Here is an 18,530-nt window from a genome sequence, read left to right as displayed (position 1 = left end):
ACTCAACCAGGGGAGCGGTGGTAACTCAACAGGGGAGCGGTGGTAACTCAACAGGGTAGCGGTGGTAACTCAACAGGGGAGCGGTGGTAACTCGACCCGGGGGGAGCGGTGGTAACTCGACCCGGGGGGAGCGGTGGTAACTCGACCCGGGGGGAGCGGTGGTAACTCGACCAGGGGGGAGCGGTGGTAACTCGACCAGAGGGGAGCGGTGGTAACTCGACCAGGGGGGAGCGGTGGTAACTCGACCAGGGGGGAGCTGTGGTAACTCGACCAGGGGGGAGCGGTGGTAACTCGACCAGGGGGGAGCGGTGGTAACTCGACCAGGGGAGCGGTGGTAACTCGACCAAGGGAGAGGTGGTAACTCGACCAGGGAAGCGGTGGTAACTCGACCAGGGGAGCGGTGGTAACTCGACCAGGGGAGCGGTGGTAACTCGACCAGGGGGGAGCGGTGGTAACTCGACCAGGGGAGCGGTGGTAACTCAACCAGGGGAGCGGTGGTAACTCGACCAGGGGGAGCGGTGGTAACTCGACCAGGGGGAGCGGTGGTAACTCGACCAGGGGTAACTCAACCAGGGGGAGCGGTGGTAACTCGACCAGGGGGAGCGGTGGTAACTCGACCAGGGGAGCGGTGGTAACTCGACCAGGGGAGCGGTGGTAACTCGACCAGGGGGGAGCTGTGGTAACTCGACCAGGGGGGAGCGGTGGTAACTCGACCAGGGGAGCACTGGTAACTCGACCAGGGGAGCGGTGGTAACTCAACCAGGGGAAGCGGTGGTAACTCAACCAGGGGAGCGGTGGTAACTCGACCAGGGGGAGCGGTGGTAACTCGACCAGGGGGAGCGGTGGTAACTCGACCAGGGGGAGCGGTGGTAACTCGACCAGGGGGAGCGGTGGTAACTCGACCAGGGGGAGCGGTGGTAACTCGACCAGGGGAGCGGTGGTAACTCGACCAGGGGAGCGGTGGTAACTCGAACAGGGGAGCGGTGGTAACTCAACAGGGGAGCGGTGGTAACTCAACAGGGGAGCGGTGGTAACTCAACAGGGGAGCGGTGGTAACTCGACCAGGGGGGAGCGGTGGTACCTCGACCAGGGGGAGCGGTGGTAACTCGACCAGGGGGAGCGGTGGTAACTCGACCAGGGGGAGCGGTGGTAACTCGACCAGGGGGAGCGGTGGTAACTCGACCAGGGGGAGCGGTGGTAACTCGACCAGGGGGAGCGGTGGTAACTCGACCAGGGGGAGCGGTGGTAACTCGACCAGGGGTAACTCAACCAGGGGGAGCGGTGGTAACTCGACCAGGGGGAGCGGTGGTAACTCGACCAGGGGGAGCGGTGGTAACTCGACCAGGGGGAGCGGTGGTAACTCGACCAGGGGAGCGGTGGTAACTCGACCAGGGGAGCGGTGGTAACTCGACCAGGGGAGCGGTGGTAACTCGACCAGGGGAGCGGTGGTAACTCGACCAGGGGAGCGGTGGTAACTCGAACAGGGGAGCGGTGGTAACTCGAACAGGGGAGCGGTGGTAACTCGACCAGGGGGGAGCGGTGGTACCTCGACCAGGGGGAGCGGTGGTAACTCGACCAGGGGGAGCGGTGGTAACTCGACCAGGGGGAGCGGTGGTAACTCGACCAGGGGGAGCGGTGGTAACTCGACCAGGGGGAGCGGTGGTAACTCGACCAGGGGTAACTCAACCAGGGGGAGCGGTGGTAACTCGACCAGGGGGAGCGGTGGTAACTCGACCAGGGGGAGCGGTGGTAACTCGACCAGGGGGAGCGGTGGTAACTCGACCAGGGGAGCGGTGGTAACTCGACCAGGGGAGCGGTGGTAACTCGACCAGGGGAGCGGTGGTAACTCGACCAGGGGAGCGGTGGTAACTCGACCAGGGGAGCGGTGGTAACTCGAACAGGGGAGCGGTGGTAACTCGAACAGGGGAGCGGTGGTAACTCAACTAGGGGGGAGCGGTGGTAACTCGACCAAGGGGAGCGGTGGTAACGCGACCAGGGGAGCGGTGGTAACGCGACCGGGGGGAGCGGTGGTAACGCGACCGGGGGGAGCGGTGGTAACGCGACCGGGGGGAGAGGTGGTAACGCGACCAGGGGGATCATGGTTTGTGGTGTGGCGGAAGAATCAGAATTCGTTGAGTAACATAGATAATTAAGATGTCTTATCTGCATAATATTCTTATCTGATATACTTGTTATTAGAATGTATCCCTTTGGACTCTGGTGTTGGCAGTTGTACTTCTTCCCTCACCTGGGGCTCAGTCACCTGGGGCTCAGTCACCTGGGGCCCAGTCACCTGGGGCCCAGTCACCTGGGGCTCAGTCACCTGGGGCTCAGTCACCTGGGGCTCAGTCACCTGGGGCTCAGTCACCTGGGGCTCAGTCACCTGGGGCTCAGTCACCTGGGGCTCAGTCACCTGGGGCTCAGTCACCTGAGGCTCAGTCACCTGGGGCCCAGTCACCTGGGGCCCAGTCACCTGGGGCTCAGTCACCTGGGGCTCTGTCACCTGGGGCTCAGTCACCTGGGGCTCCTAGTCACCTGGGGCTCAGTCACCTGGGGCTCAGTCACCTGGGGCTCAGTCACCTGAGGCTCAGTCACCTGGGGCTCAGTCACCTGGGGCCCAGTCACCTGGGGCTCAGTCACCTGGGGCTCAGTCACCTGGGGCTCAGTCACCTGGGGCTCTGTCACCTGGGGCTCTGTCACCTGGGGCTCTGTCACCTGGGGCTCTGTCACCTGGGGCTCAGTCACCTGGGGCTCAGTCACCTGGGGCTCAGTCACCTGGGGCTCAGTCACCTGGGGCTCAGTCACCTGGGGCTCAGTCACCTGGGGCTCAGTCACCTGGGGCTCAGTCACCTGGGGCTCTGTCAGCTGGGGCTCTGTCAGCTGGGGCTCTGTCAGCTGGGGCTCTGTCACCTGGGGCTCTGTCACCTGGGGCTCTGTCAGCTGGGGCTCTGTCAGCTGGGGCTCTGTCAGCTGGGGCTCTGTCAGCTGGGGCTCTGTCAGCTGGGGCTCTGTCAGCTGGGGCTCTGTCAGCTGGGGCTCAGTCACCTGGGGCTCAGTCACCTGGGGCTCAGTCAGCTAGGGCTCAGAGAGGGGAGAAGCCAGGCTTGTCTTTCACATGCTATGCAAAATATCAGAAAGGGGGGGAACATTGTCTTCATATGTGAATGTGTCTTTACCTATTCTTAAACCATGTGAAGAGATGGCGTGATTAATGGAGGAACCAATTACTTGTCTCAGGGATACAAACTTGTCACCTTTTGGGTGACATTTACCGTTTTGAATCCAAAATAGGTGACCGAAGTGATTCGTGTAGATCTGATGAGAAAATGGTTTGGGGGGGGGGGGGGTTTGGATCACGACTGGCTGTAAGTAAACGAGTGATGAGCGTTTGGCGCTATACTGGCTGCTGTATCCAAGCATCAGCGCGCGCTCTGGAAAGACAGCTTGACAGTTACAGCATCACATCCTCTGAACGATAAGGAAGAGGTAACGTTAGGTGAGAAGCCTGGCCACAGAGACAGGGGTGAGAAGCCTGGCCACAGAGACAGGGGTGAGAAGCCTGGCCACAGAGACAGGGGTGAGAAGCCTGGCCACAGAGACAGGGGTGAGAAGGTTACAGCATCACATCCTCTGAACGATAAGGAAGAGGTAACGTTAGGTGAGAAGCCTGGCCACAGAGACAGGGGTGAGAAGCCTGGCCACAGAGACAGGGGTGAGAAGCCTGGCCACAGAGACAGGGGTGAGAAGCCTGGCCACAGAGACAGGGGTGAGAAGGTTACAGCATCACATCCTCTGAACGATAAGGAAGAGGTAACGTTAGGTGAGAAGCCTGGCCACAGAGATGGGTGTGAGAAGGTGATGACGCGTACTTCATGAGCTGTAACCGATAAAAACAACTGGCATTTGGAACGTTTGACGTGAGGGAACAAGTTTTAGCATTGTTCAGTATCTTGCTAGCATGGATCAAATTCTCCATTAGCTAACCAGAGAAATGTTGACTAACATTAGCAGACTTAAGGGATCAAATCATTTAGTTTATGGTGTGAAGATTTGCATGCTAATAAAGTCAGACAGCTAACGTTAGCTAGCTAACGTTAAAACATCAGATGAGCTAACATTAGTAACCTAACCAATTCGCTATAGTATTAACTGGTATACGACTCCTTGCCACTCAAGTTATAACGTGTTAGTTGCTTACTGGAGCCTGGCAATCTGTGTGAAACTAGTTAACGAACTAACCACTATCTGTGAACTAATGTTTTCCCTCTACAGTATGTGGTTAATTTTCAGAATGAGAGAGTTAGGTGAAAATTAGGCGTTGCTTGTTAAACAAGTGGATTCGGGGATGAAGTGTAGCTGGAGCTCGGCCTGACTTAAGCTGGATGTTATAGAGGATGCTATAGAGGTGAAAGGAACACAACACAGTTTCCCTCTTTCTCACTTCTTCAATACAGTGGATTAAAGGGGTATGCCAGGTGTACTCTTTCTCACTTCTTCAATACAGTGGATTAAAGGGGTATGCCAGGTGTACTCTTTCTCACTTCTTCAATACAGTGGATAAAAGGGGTATGCCAGGTGTACTCTGCCTGAAAGATATCAATTATGCCAACAAAGGGTATCCTGCTCTGCTGGCACATTGTAGAACAGATGTCCACAGGCAGAAAGTATACAATGCAATAACCTGCAGTGTAGCCCAAAGATATGTTTTTTGTTGTGTTGAACTTGACAGTGGCACGTGTGAGTGAGGGGGATTATAATTTATTTAACTCCGTGACCTTTATTTTTGCAGACATGTAGCCTTGTGCACTTAATCGATGTCTACTACAGTGGCCACTATAATAGAGCAAAAATATAATGCCTGTTTGTTTCATTCTATTTCTATTTTAAGAACCTTTTTGAGCATCTGAGGACCCATGCCAAATCTTTTTAATTTCCTGTAGGGGGAAACGGTTTTGTCGTGCCCTCTTCACAACTGTCTTGGTATGTTTGGACCATGATAGTTTGTTGGTGATGTGGACACCAAGGAACTTGAAACTCTCGACCCGCTTCACTACAGCCCCGTCAATGTTAATTGTGGCCTGTTCGGGGGGGGGGGGGCAATGTTAATGGGGTTCCTGCATTTTCCTGTAGTCCACGATCAGCTCCTTTGTCTTGCTCACATTGAGGGAGAGGTTGTTGTCCTGGCACCACACTGCCAGTTCTCTGACCTCCTCTCTATAGGCCGCCTCATCGTTGTCGGTGATCAGGCCTACCACTGTTGTGTCATCAGCAAACTTAATGATGGTTTTGGAGTCGTGTTTGGTCATGCAGTCGTGGGTGAACAGGGAATACAGGAGGGGACTAAGTGCACACCCCTGAGGGGCCCCAGTGTTAAGGATCAGCGTGGCATTCGTGTTGCTGTCTACTCTTACCACCTGGGGGGGTGGCCCGTCAGGAAGTCCAGGATCCAGTTGCAGAGGGAGATGTTTAGTCCCAGGATCCTTAGCTTAGTGATGGGCTTCATGGGCACTATGGTGTTGAACGCTGAGCTGTAGTCAATGAACAGCATTCTCACATAGGTGTTTCATTTTGTCCAGGTGAGAAAGGGCGGTGTGGAGTGCGATTGAGATTGCGTCATTTGTTGGGGCGGTATTTGAATTGGGTTGGGTCTAGGGTGTCCAGGAGGATTCTGTTGATGTGAGCCATGACCAGCCTTTCAAAGCACTTCATGGCTACAGATGTGAGTGCCATGGGGCGGTAATCATTTAGGCAGGTTACCTTCGCTTCCTTGGGCACAGGGACTATGGTGGTCTGCTTGAAACATGTAGGTATTACACTCGGTCAGGGAGAGGTTGAAAATGTCAGTGAAGACACTTGACAGTTGGTCAGCGCATGCTTTGAGTACACGTCCTGGTAATCCGTCTGGCCCAGCGGCTTTGTGATTGTTGACCTGTTTAAAGGTTTTGTTCACATTGGCTACCGAGAGCGTTATCACACAATCATCCAGAACAGCTGGTGCTCTTGTGCATGAATCAGTGTTGCTTGCCTTGAAGCGAGCATAAAAGGCATTTAGCTCGTCTGGTAGGCTCGCATCACTGGGCAGCTCACGTCTGGGTTTCCCTTTGTAGTCCGTAATAGTTTTCAAGCCCTGCCACATCAGACGAGCGTCAGAGCCGGTGTAGTAGGATTCAATCTTAATCCTGTATTGGCGCTATGGTTAGATTTGCCAAATGGAGGGTGGGGGAGCTTTGTATGCATCTCTGTGTGTGGAGTAAAGGTGGTCTAGGATTTTGTTTTTCTGGTTGCACGTGACATGCTGGTAAAAATTTGGTAAAAGTGATTTAAGTTTGCCTGCATTAAAGTCCCCGGCCACTAGGAGCACCGCTTCTGGGTGACGTTTTGTTTTTTGCTTATGGCCTTATAGAGTTGTTTGAGAGCGGTCTTAGTGCCAGCTTCGTTCTGTGGTGGTAAATAGACAACTACGAATAATACAGATGAGAACTCTTTTGGTAGATAGGGTGGTCTACAGCTTATCATAAGGTACTCTACCTCAAGTCTCACCTTGTGACCCGTTCCACACATCTGTTGTTTGTTATGTAGACTAGGGGGTGGATCTTTGCTATAAAAGATTTTAGTGTGTCGTGGCTCTCAACGAATCATCTGAGGGTGGTTCGTTGACCAGCCATCGCTATTGCTCTCTAATAAAGATTCAGTTTAAGTATAACTCTGACTTGTGTGATAAGTTTGTCTCTCCTCATTTGATAATACAGAAATGAACCACCACAGTGGCTGAAGGTTTGGGAGAGTGATCCTAAAGTGTTCATTCATGTACTCCATTCAGTAAAAAAAAAAATGTATGAACACTTTAGGATCATTCTCCCAAATCTCCAGCCACGAACCATGCTCATTATTGAGTTACCACTACTGTAGAACAAACAAGTACAAAACACCCTGACGTGACGTAATCATTTGGCAACTTTATAAAATGAAGGTAGTCGTCACGTTAGTTTGCGGTCAGTGATGTATATAAACCCTGGATTGCTGATGCTATGTATTGGGCCAATGAGAGGCTTTGAAGCCACAGGTCGGCCATATTGGTACTCGTCAGAAGAAGCAGTCCATATGAATGAATGGGATTCTGCAGTATTTAAATAACATGTTTCAACAACAAAATGAAATCTATTTAAGTGTTTTGTTTTAGTGGGGACGGTAGCATTACTACTCACAACAAGTCATACTTATTAAGGAACATTTTTGTATATATATTTGTTAGTTTCGCTCATATAATATAATTTAACAGTATGCATTAAGGTGTTTGTAATGGAATGAATGTGTGTGTGGGGGGGGGGGGGGGGAGACTAATGTAATACATTTTTCTATAGCTTCTAGAATCTTCTTTACAATGGTTGGGGGAGAACCAAGATGGTGGCTCTGTGGCTTTGAGTCACTAGTGTATACTGTATATAAACGATTGTCTACGTCTTTGAGAAGCACCCATTCTCTGCTTCTCATATCTGGTAGTGCTTCTGCTTTTAAGTGAAATTTGTCTTCCGTTGTACCGCGGACACAAATATGAGCATTCTGTAATATTAATGACAGGAAGTAAGGAGGGTGTTGGTTTACAGCTACCGCTCTTTGATGTTACGCTTTGATCTTCCGGGTGTGTGTGTGTGTGTGTGTGTGTGTGTGTGTGTGTGTGTGTGTGTGTGTGTGTGTGTGTGTGTGTGTGTGTGTGTGTGTGTGTGTGTGTGTGTGTGTGTCGTTCCTTTTAAAAAATAATCATATGCATCAGCGAGAACCTTAATTGTCATTTAAGTTCAAATGAGTCTCGTCGCGTTGATTGAATAGCTTTAGTGTCGAGCCGTTGCATCCGATAAGGACAAAGACAATGATCTCGTAATCACTACTGCCAAATGTAAAGTGATCTGAAATGACTAACGTGCGTTGTTGTTCTTCTGAGGTAAACGGTAATAAACATCGTTGGTTCAGAAAATGGAACACGTCTATGTTCTATTGATTAGCTAGGTACGGCTATCGTGTTTTCATTACGATCTCTGCTACTTTATGCGTTAGTTGATCCAACCTTTTTTTGTTTAACCGGGTAAGTTATTGCGAACACATGATTATTTTTATTTTTTTACAATAGTAACCTGACCATGGTGGTTAATTACATCATCGTACTTATCGATCCATTTCTTCACGGAATATTCTCCGATAGGAAAATGACCGCTGTGAAATGAAGACGTGAAACGTTGATATTGTCACATGTCCCTGTCAGAAAGAAGCTGCCCGTTCTGACGGGAGGTGTAAAAAAAAAATAATAACCACGAACAAGGAGATCAATCCTGTGTTTTTGGAGGGTTGTTTAGGAAACGGTCCCATCTGCCCTTTTTAAACCCTAGAATTTACCACTGGACTTTCAGGGGAGTGTAGATGCCAAATGGCACCCTATTCCCTATATAGTGCACTACTTTTCACCAGGTCCCATAGGGCTCTATGTAGGGAATAAGGTGCCATTTAGGATGAAACTGGGGAGGAGGAGTACTCAGCATTCATTCTCACTCCAGTCACCTTTTTTTCCCCCAGTTGAAAATGGATGTCCAGAGCCCCTGCCTACATCCGTTATTTAATTTACTGAGGTGCCTCATGTCATGTTAGACGATGTCAAGTCCATCCGTATCCAAAAAAAATCCTCCTGTAGCGATGTAAATGGGGTAAAGGGTCTGATCGGTGTAATTGGCAGTTCTACAACATGTGAAGTTGTTAAATTATCGTGTTTAAAAATGCATGGTTAATACTGAGGCCAACCGGGTTTTTCTTCGGGACTTTTTGTTGACACACAGTATGCAATTACATTGAATAATGTGCCAAGCTTTAAGCCCGGCAGGCAGTATCCATTAAATTATGTTATATATTCCATTTACGTGTCAATGTATAGGATCATAGTAGAGTTCTCATGATTACATTATGAAATGTACCAGAGATGTGGGACTACACTAACCAGAGATGTGGGACTACACTAACCAGGGATGTGGAACTACACTAACCAGGGATGTGGAACTACACTACCTAGGGATGTGGAACTACACTAACCAGGGATGTGGAACTACACTAACCAGGGATGTGGGACTACACTAACCAGGGATGTGGGACTACACTAACCAGGGATGTGGGACTACACTAACCAGGGATGTGGAACTACACTAACCAGGGATGTGGAACTACACTAACCAGGGATGTGGAACTACACTAACCAGGGATGTGGAACTACACTAACCAGGGATGTGGAACTACACTAACCAGGGATGTGGAACTACACTAACCAGGGATGTGGAACTACACTAACCAGGGATGTGGAACTACACTAACCAGGGATGTGGGACTACACTAACCAGGGATGTGGGACTACACTAACCAGGGATGTGGAACTACACTAACCAGGGATGTGGGACTACACTAACCAGGGATGTGGAACTACACTAACCAGGGATGTGGGACTACACTAACCAGGGATGTGGGACTACACTAACCAGGGATGTGGAACTACACTAACCAGGGATGTGGGACTACACTAACCAGGGATGTGGGACTACACTAACCAGGGATGTGGGACTACACTAACCAGGGATGTGGAACTACACTAACCAGGGATGTGGGACTACACTAACCAGGGATGTGGGACTACACTAACCAGATGTGGGACTACACTAACCAGATGTGGGACTACACTAACCAGGGATGTGGAACTACACTAACCAGGGATGTGGAACTACACTAACCAGGGATGTGGAACTACACTAACCAGGGATGTGGGACTACACTAACCAGATGTGGGACTACACTAACCAGGGATGTGGGACTACACTAACCAGGGATGTGGGACTACACTAACCAGGGATGTGGGACTACACTAACCAGGGATGTGGAACTACACTAACCAGGGATGTGGGACTACACTAACCAGGGATGTGGGACTACACTAACCAGGGATGTGGAACTACACTAACCAGGGATGTGTGACTACACTAACCAGGGATGTGGAACTACACTAACCAGGGATGTGGGACTACACTAACCAGGGATGTGGAACTACACTAACCAGGGATGTGGAACTACACTAACCAGGGATGTGGGACTACACTAACCAGGGATGTGGGACTACACTAACCAGGGATGTGGAACTACACTAACCAGGGATGTGGAACTACACTAACCAGGGATGTGGGACTACACTAACCAGGGATGTGGGACTACACTAACCAGGGATGTGGGACTACACTAACCAGGGATGTGGGACTACACTAACCAGGGATGTGGAACTACACTAACCAGGGTTGTGGGACTACACTAACCAGGGATGTGGAACTACACTAACCAGGGATGTGGGACTACACTAACCAGGGATGTGGGACTACACTAACCAGATGTGGGACTACACTAACCAGATGTGGAACTACACTAACCAGGGATGTGGAACTACACTAACCAGGGATGTGGGACTACACTAACCAGGGATGTGGGACTACACTAACCAGGGATGTGGAACTACACTAACCAGGGATGTGGAACTACACTAACCAGGGATGTGGGACTACACTAACCAGGGATGTGGGACTACACTAACCAGGGATGTGGGACTACACTAACCAGGGATGTGGGACTACACTAACCAGGGATGTGGGACTACACTAACCAGGGATGTGGGACTACACTAACCAGGGATGTGGAACTACACTAACCAGGGATGTGGGACTACACTAACCAGGGATGTGGGACTACACTAACCAGAGATGTGGGACTACACTAACCAGAGATGTGGGACTACACTAACCAGGGATGTGGGACTACACTAACCAGGGATGTGGGACTACACTAACCAGGGATGTGGAACTACACTAACCAGGGATGTGGAACTACACTAACCAGGGATGTGGAACTACACTAACCAGGGATGTGGAACTACACTAACCAGGGATGTGGAACTACACTAACCAGGGATGTGTAACTACACTAACCAGGGATGTGGAACTACACTAACCAGGGATGTGGAACTACACTAAACAGATTTGGAACTACACTAAACAGATGTGGAACTACACTAAACAGATGTGGAACTACACTAAACAGATGTGGAACTACACTAAACAGATGTGGAACTACACTAACCAGATGTGGAACTACACTAACCAGATGTGGGACTACACTAACCAGATGTGGGACTACACTAACCAGGGATGTGGGACTACACTAACCAGGGATGTGGGACTACACTAACCAGGGATGTTGAACTACACTAACCAGGGATGTGGAACTACACTAACCAGGGATGTGGAACTACACTAACCAGGGATGTGGAACTACACTAAACAGATGTGGAACTACACTAACCAGATGTGGAACTACACTAACCAGATGTGGAACTACACTAACCAGATGTGGAACTACACTAACCAGATGTGGGACTACACTAACCAGATGTGGGACTACACTAACCAGGGATGTGGAACTACACTAACCAGGGATGTGGGACTACACTAAACGGCGATCAGAGGAGCAAAAGGCTTCCTTCTGGCTTTAGTGTAGTTCAAGGAGATCTCATCGCATTACTACTGGCTGGTACCCAGGGCCTGCCATGGTCTAATGACTTGACTTTCTGTCACATCCGTATTCTCACATCAGCATCGACCAACTGAGGACTTATTACTGAGGATTTATTTCTCACCAGTGCAATTTACATGGTCCCACTTGTCTGAGAATTTTGGTTGCTCTTTTTTTGTGTTTTGTTCTAAATCTTTCTTCCCTCCCTCCCTCGCCCCCCCCCCTCCCTCCTTTAGGCATACTGTGGCTTTTCCCGCCCGGGGGAGAGGAGTCAGGATCTCTCTGCGGTTGCTACAGGGAACTGGGGCTGTGGTGTGTTCGGTGGAGATGCTAGATTTAAAGGTAAGCGTGGGGCAGCATTAGCACTTCACTCAAAATGGTTGATGTTACATTTACATTTTAGTCATTTAGGAGGCACTCTTATCCACTTCTTGAGGTGGACTGAACTCCCCTGTACTCATTTTGTGTGCCGGTACCGTGTTCCGGCCCCAGTTAAGCACCGTTCTTATCGAGGGAAACTTGCATTTAACTAAAGTAGGTTTTAAAAAAAATAATAATAAAATGTAAACACAACCACATATCACAATACTTGCTATTAAAACCTTTTAAAGAATCCATGAATCGTTTAACGTTCTTCTGTGTCGTCGTGGTCCAACGTGGACTGTACTGTTGCGTATAGGACAAAGTATGATTAAACCTCCAGCTGAAATGCCACGCTTCAACAGGCCCTGACTTGAGTCCCAAATGGCTCCCTATAATATAGTGTACACCCTATGGACCGTGGCCAAAAGTAGTGTACTAAATAGGGAATAGGGTGCCATTTGGGACTAATTTGCTGTTAGTGTGAACTGGTCCCTCTCTCGTTAGCCTCGGCTGTTGAATACATTTATTTACTTAATGCCTATTTGTCTCCCGTCTTATTGATCAACTGACAACGTTAATATTTTTCATTAACAGTGGAATTGATTGCCTGCCCCAGCCCACCTATCCATTATAGACCTAGGGGCAATTCCACGTTAACGGATTTACGCTGAGACTCACGATTTTTCACTTAGGGATGTATACCAAACATAAAACCATTGATTTCAAAGTTAAACAAACCGTACAACTCTATGCACAAGGACTAACTTTGAATCTTTTACACTGTAAAATTGTTTTTATGAACATTTACTGGGAAAGCTGTGCAGATGCAAAGTTTGGTAACAGAATTACGGTAAAATCTCAGGCAGGGGCTCAGGGGAGGATACCACTAGACTACTGCACTAGCGCTAACACTTAGCACCCAGTGGTGCTGTGAGACTAATCTACCGCTAACACTTAGCACCCAGTGGTGCTGTGAGACTAATCTACCGCTAACACTTAGCACCCAGTGGTGCTGTGAGACTAAACTACCGCTAACACTTAGCACCCAGTGGTGCTGTGAGACTAAACTACCGCTAACACTTAGCACCCAGTGGTGCTGTGAGACTAAACTACCGCTACCACTTAGCACCCAGTGATGCTGTGTGACTAAACTACCGCTAACACTTAGCACCCAGTGGTGCTGTGAGACTAAACTACCGCTAACACTTAGCACCCAGTGGTGCTGTGAGACTAATCTACCGCTAACACTTAGCACCCAGTGGTGCTGTGAGACTAAACTACCGCTAACACTTAGCACCCAGTGGTGCTGTGAGACTAAACTACCGCTAACACTTAGCACCCAGTGGTGCTGTGAGACTAATCTACCGCTAACACTTAGCACCCAGTGGTGCTGTGAGACTAAACTACCGCTAACACTTAGCACCCAGTGGTGCTGTGAGACTAAACTACCGCTAACACTTAGCACCCAGTGGTGCTGTGAGACTAAACTACCGCTAACACTTAGCACCCAGTGGTGCTGTGAGACTAAACTACCGCTAACACTTAGCACCCAGTGGTGCTGTGAGACTAAACTACCGCTAACACTTAGCACCCAGTGGTGCTGTGCGACTAAACTACCGCTAACACTTAGCACCCAGTGGTGCTGTGAGACTAAACTACCGCTAACACCCAGTGGTGCTGTGAGACTAAACTACCGCTAACACCCAGTGGTGCTGTGTGACTAAACTACCGCTAACACTTAGCACCCAGTGGTGCTGTGAGACTAAACTACCGCTAACACTTAGCACCCAGTGGTGCTATGAGACTAAACTACCGCTAATACTTAGCACCCAGTGGTGCTGTGAGACTAAACTACCGCTAACACTTAGCACCCAGTGGTGCTGTGAGACTAAACTACCGCTAACACTTAGCACCTAGTGGTGCTATGAGACTAAACTACCGCTAACACTTAGCACCCAGTGGTGCTATGAGACTAAACTACCGCTAACACTTAGCACCCAGTAGTGCTGTGAGACTAAACTACCGCTAACACTTAGCACCCAGTGGTGCTGTGAGACTAAACTACCGCTAACACTTAGCACCCAGTGGTGCTGTGAGACTAAACTACCGCTAACACTTAGCACCCAGTGGTGCTGTGAGACTAAACTACCGCTAACACCCAGTGGTGCTGTGAGACTAAACTACCGCTAACACTTAGCACCCAGTGGTGCTGTGAGACTAAACTACCGCTAACACCCAGTGGTGCTGTGAGACTAAACTACCGCTAACACCCAGTGGTGCTGTGAGACTAAACTACCGCTAACACTTAGCACCCAGTGGTGCTGTGAGACTAAACTACCGCTAACACTTAGCACCCAGTGGTGCTATGAGACTAAACTACCGCTAACACTTAGCACCCAGTGGTGCTGTGAGACTAAACTACCGCTAACACTTAGCACCCAGTGGTGCTGTGAGACTAAACTACCACTAACACTTAGCACCCAGTGGTGCTGTGAGACTAATCTACCGCTAACACATAGCACCCAGTGGTGCTGTGCGACTAAACTACCGCTAACACTTAGCACCCAGTGGTGCTGTAAGACTAAACTACCGCTAACACTTAGCACCCAGTGGTGCTGTAAGACTAAACTACCGCTAACACCCAGTGGTGCTGTGTGACTAAACTACCGCTAACACTTAGCACCCAGTGGTGCTGTAAGACTAAACTACCGCTAACACCCAGTGGTGCTGTAAGACTAAACTACCGCTAACACCCAGTGGTGCTGTGAGACTAATCTACCGCTAACACTTAGCACCCAGTGGTGCTGTGAGACTAAATACACTAGCTGAAACCAGCTCAGAGTTTAATGGCTGTGATGGGAGAAAACTGAATATGGGTCGACAACATTGTAGTTACTCTACAATACTAACCGAAATGACAGAGTGAAAAGAAGGAAGCGTCCTGTACAGATTACAAATATTCCGAAACATGCATCTTGTTTGCACGAAAGTGAAACTGCAAAAAAAATGTGTCTTTATGTCCGGAATCAAAGAGTTATGTTTTAGGCAAATCCAACACCACACATCACTGAGTACCACTCTTCATTATTTCCAGCATGGTGGTGGCTGCATCATGTTATGGGTATGATTGTCATTGACAAGGACTAGGGAGTGTGTTAGGATAAAAAATTAAACTAAATAGAGCTAAGCACAGGCAAAATCCAAGAGGAAAACCTGGTTGTCTGCTTTCCAACAGACAATGGGAGTGAAATTCAACTTTCAGCAGGACAACCTAAAATACAAGGCCAAATATACACTGGAGTTGCTTACCAAGACGACATTGAATGTTCTTGAGTGGCCTAGTTACAGTTTTGACATGTAACCTGGGTTTTTGTCGCTCAACAGTTTTCCATGTGTATGGTCAAGAATGGTCCACCACCCAAGGACATCCAGCCAACTTGACACAACTGTGAGAAACATTGGAGTCAACATTGGCCAGTATCCCTGTGGAAAGCTTTCGACACCTTGTGGAGTCCATTCCAGTATTAATTTAGGCTGTTCTGAGGGCAAAAGGGGGGAGGGGAAACTCTCAATGTTAGGAAGGTGCTCCTAATGTTTGGTATGTACAGTGACTTCAGAAAGTATTTATACCCCTTGACGTATTCCACATTTTGTTGTTACACCCTGAATTCAAAATCGATTAAACTTCTTCATTTTTTAGTTAATTAGCCTAGCATCAGTCCAGAACCAGTTAGTTAATTAGCCTAGCATCAATCCAGAACCAGTTAGTTAATTAGCCTAGCATCAGTCCGGAACCAGTTAGTTAATTAGCCTAGCATCAGTCCAGAACCAGTTAGTTAATTAGCCTAGCATCAGTCCAGAACCAGTTAGTTAATTGGCCTAGCATCAGTCCAGAACCAGTTAGTTAATTAGCCTAGCATCAGTCCAGAACCAGTTAGTTAATTAGCCTAGCATCAGTCCGGAACCAGTTAGTTAATTAGCCTAGCATCAGTCCAGAACCAGTTAGTTAATTAGCCTAGCATCAGTCCGGAACCAGTTAGTTAATTAGCCTAGCATCAGTCCAGAACCAGTTAGTTAATTGGCCTAGCATCAGTCCAGAACCAGTTAGTTAATTAGCCTAGCATCAGTCCAGAACCAGTTAGTTAATTAGCCTAGCATCAGTCCGGAACCAGTTAGTTAATTAGCCTAGCATCAGTCCAGAACCAGTTAGTTAATTAGCCTAGCATCAGTCCAGAACCAGTTAGTTAATTGGCCTAGCATCAGTCCAGAACCAGTTAGTTAATTGGCCTAGCATCAGTCCAGAACCAGTTAGTTAATTAGCCTAGCATCGGTCCGGAACCAGTTAGTTAATTAGCCTAGCATCAGTCCGGAACCAGTTAGTTAATTAGCCTAGCATCAGTCCGGAACCAGTTAGTTAATTAGCCTAGCATCGGTCCGGAACCAGTTAGTTAATTAGCCTAGCATCGGTCCGGAACCAGTTAGTTAATTAGCCTAGCATCGGTCCGGAACCAGTTAGTTAATTAGCCTAGCATCAGTCCAAAAACAGTTAGTTAATTAGCCTCGCATCGGTCCGGAACCAGTTAGTTAATTAGCCTAGCATCGGTCCGGAACCAGTTAGTTAATTAGCCTAGCATCGGTCCGGAACCAGTTAGTTAATTAGCCTAGCATCGGTCCGGAACCAGTTAGTTAATTAGCCTAGCATCGGTCCGGAACCAGTTAATTAATTAGCCTAGCATCGGTCCGGAACCAGTTAGTTAATTAGCCTAGCATCGGTCCGGAACCAGTTAGTTAATTAGCCTAGCATCGGTCCGGAACCAGTTAATTAATTAGCCTAGCATCGGTCCGGAACCAGTTAGTTAATTAGCCTAGCGTCGGTCCTGAACCAGTTAATTAATTAGCCTAGCGTCGGTCCTGAACCAGTTAGTTAATTAGCCTAGCGTCAGTCCGGAACCAGTTAGTTAATTAGCCTAGCATCGGTCCGGAACCAGTTAGTTAATTAGCCTAGCATCGGTCCGGAACCAGTTAGTTAATTAGCCTAGCATCGGTCCGGAACCAGTTAGTTAATTAGCCTAGCATCAGTCCAGAACCAGTTAGTTAATTAGCCTAGCATCAGTCCGGAACCAGTTAGTTAATTAGCCTAGCATCGGTCCGGAACCAGTTAGTTAATTAGCCTCGCATCGGTCCGGAACCAGTTAGTTATTTAGCCTAAGGTGGGTCCAGGACCAGCGTCGGTCCTGAACCAGTTAATTAGCCTAACGTCAGTCCAGGTCTCTGAAGTCAACTGTCAGTTTTCTTTCCCCACTTTCTTCTTAATGACATGCCTCTGGGGAGAACAGACACTTAATATAGCCCAATGTTCCCCTCTGTTTACCTGGACTCTCTCTGGAATCGCTCCATCCATACTTTTAATTGTGGGACAAGTTGAAAGAGTGATGACAATGTGAAAAAGGAGGAAAGGAAAGTCTGAAAGGAGAAGCACCAGCCCCCACCGTTGCAGATGTTTATTCAGCAGTGTTCGTAGCTCCTTACTGTGGCCTCTCTCTGTCATGGTAGCTTTATTAACAAAGCAGACTTTATTTCCAGACTCTTAATGAAATATTCACAAGGTTCTGGGGCCAGAGCCTGCCTTCCCCTGCTCACACGGTGACTAAGTCTGGCTCTTCAGTGGGGGACTGGGTATTCAGTCATTTCTTAATTCATTCTGAGTTCTGGTGTGTGATATGTCGGTTTAAATTGCGCTGGTTGAATCTGGTTGTGTTGTCGCTGTCTTCAGCATGTTTACTTTGATTCTTGTATCATGTCATGTACTATATCTGTAGAAAGTATCAGTCCTGTATAGACAGTTTCTCTCTTCCTTTCTCTCTCTCTCTCTCTCCGTCTCCATGTCTCTCCATGTCTCTCTCTCTGTCTCTCTCTCTGTCTCTCTCTCTGTCTCTCTCTCCCTCTCTCCCTCTCTCTCTCCCTCATTCTCTCTGTCTCTCTCTGTCTCTCTCCCTCTCTCTCCCTCATTCTCTCTCTGTCTCTCTCTCTGTCTCTCTCTCTGTCTCTCTCTCTGTCTCTCTCTGTCTCTCTCCCTCTCTCTCTCTCTCTCTCTCATTCTCTCTCTGTCTCTCTCTCCCTCATTCTCTCTCTGTCTCTCTCTCTGTCTCTCTCTCTGTCTCTCTCTCTGTCTCTCTCTCTGTCTCTCTCTCTGTCTCTCTCCCTCTCTCTCTCCCTCTCTCTCTCTCATTCTCTCTATGTCTCTCTCTCCCTCTCTCTCTGTCTCTCTCTCCCTCTCTCTCTCTCCCTCTCTCCCTCTCTCCCTCTCTCTCTCCCTCATTCTCTCTGTCTCTCTCTGTCTCTCTCCCTCTCTCTCTCCCTCATTCTCTCTCTGTCTCTCTCTGTCTCTCTCCCTCTCTCTCTCTCTCTCATTCTCTCTCTGTCTCTCTCCGTCTCCATGTCTCTCTCTGTCTCTCTCTCTCCCTCATTCTGTCTCTCTCTCCCTCATTCTGTCTCTCTCTCTCTCTCTGTCTCTCTCTCTCTCCCTCATTCTCTCTGTCTCTCTCCGTCTCAATGTCTCTCTCTGTCTCTCTCTCTGTCTCTCTCTGTCT

General features: G+C 48.7%; 1 protein-coding gene across 2 annotated transcripts in view; it reads left to right on the top strand.

Moving 5' to 3' along the window:
- Positions 1–18,530, top strand: part of LOC129828581 (poly(ADP-ribose) glycohydrolase-like) — a 126,289-nt gene that overhangs the window by 90,712 nt on the left and 17,047 nt on the right. For both annotated transcript variants that reach the window (XM_055889631.1, XM_055889630.1), the window contains exon 17: positions 11,814–11,919. In XM_055889631.1, the coding sequence (XP_055745606.1) occupies positions 11,814–11,919 (106 nt within the window). The remainder of the gene's footprint in view (positions 1–11,813; positions 11,920–18,530) is intronic.

Source organism: Salvelinus fontinalis, chromosome 30, assembly GCF_029448725.1.
Source record: "Salvelinus fontinalis isolate EN_2023a chromosome 30, ASM2944872v1, whole genome shotgun sequence".
Lineage (NCBI taxonomy): Eukaryota > Metazoa > Chordata > Actinopteri > Salmoniformes > Salmonidae > Salvelinus > Salvelinus fontinalis.
The sequence above is the reverse complement of the archived record's forward strand: the minus strand, read 5'-3'. Positions and strand labels throughout refer to the sequence as shown.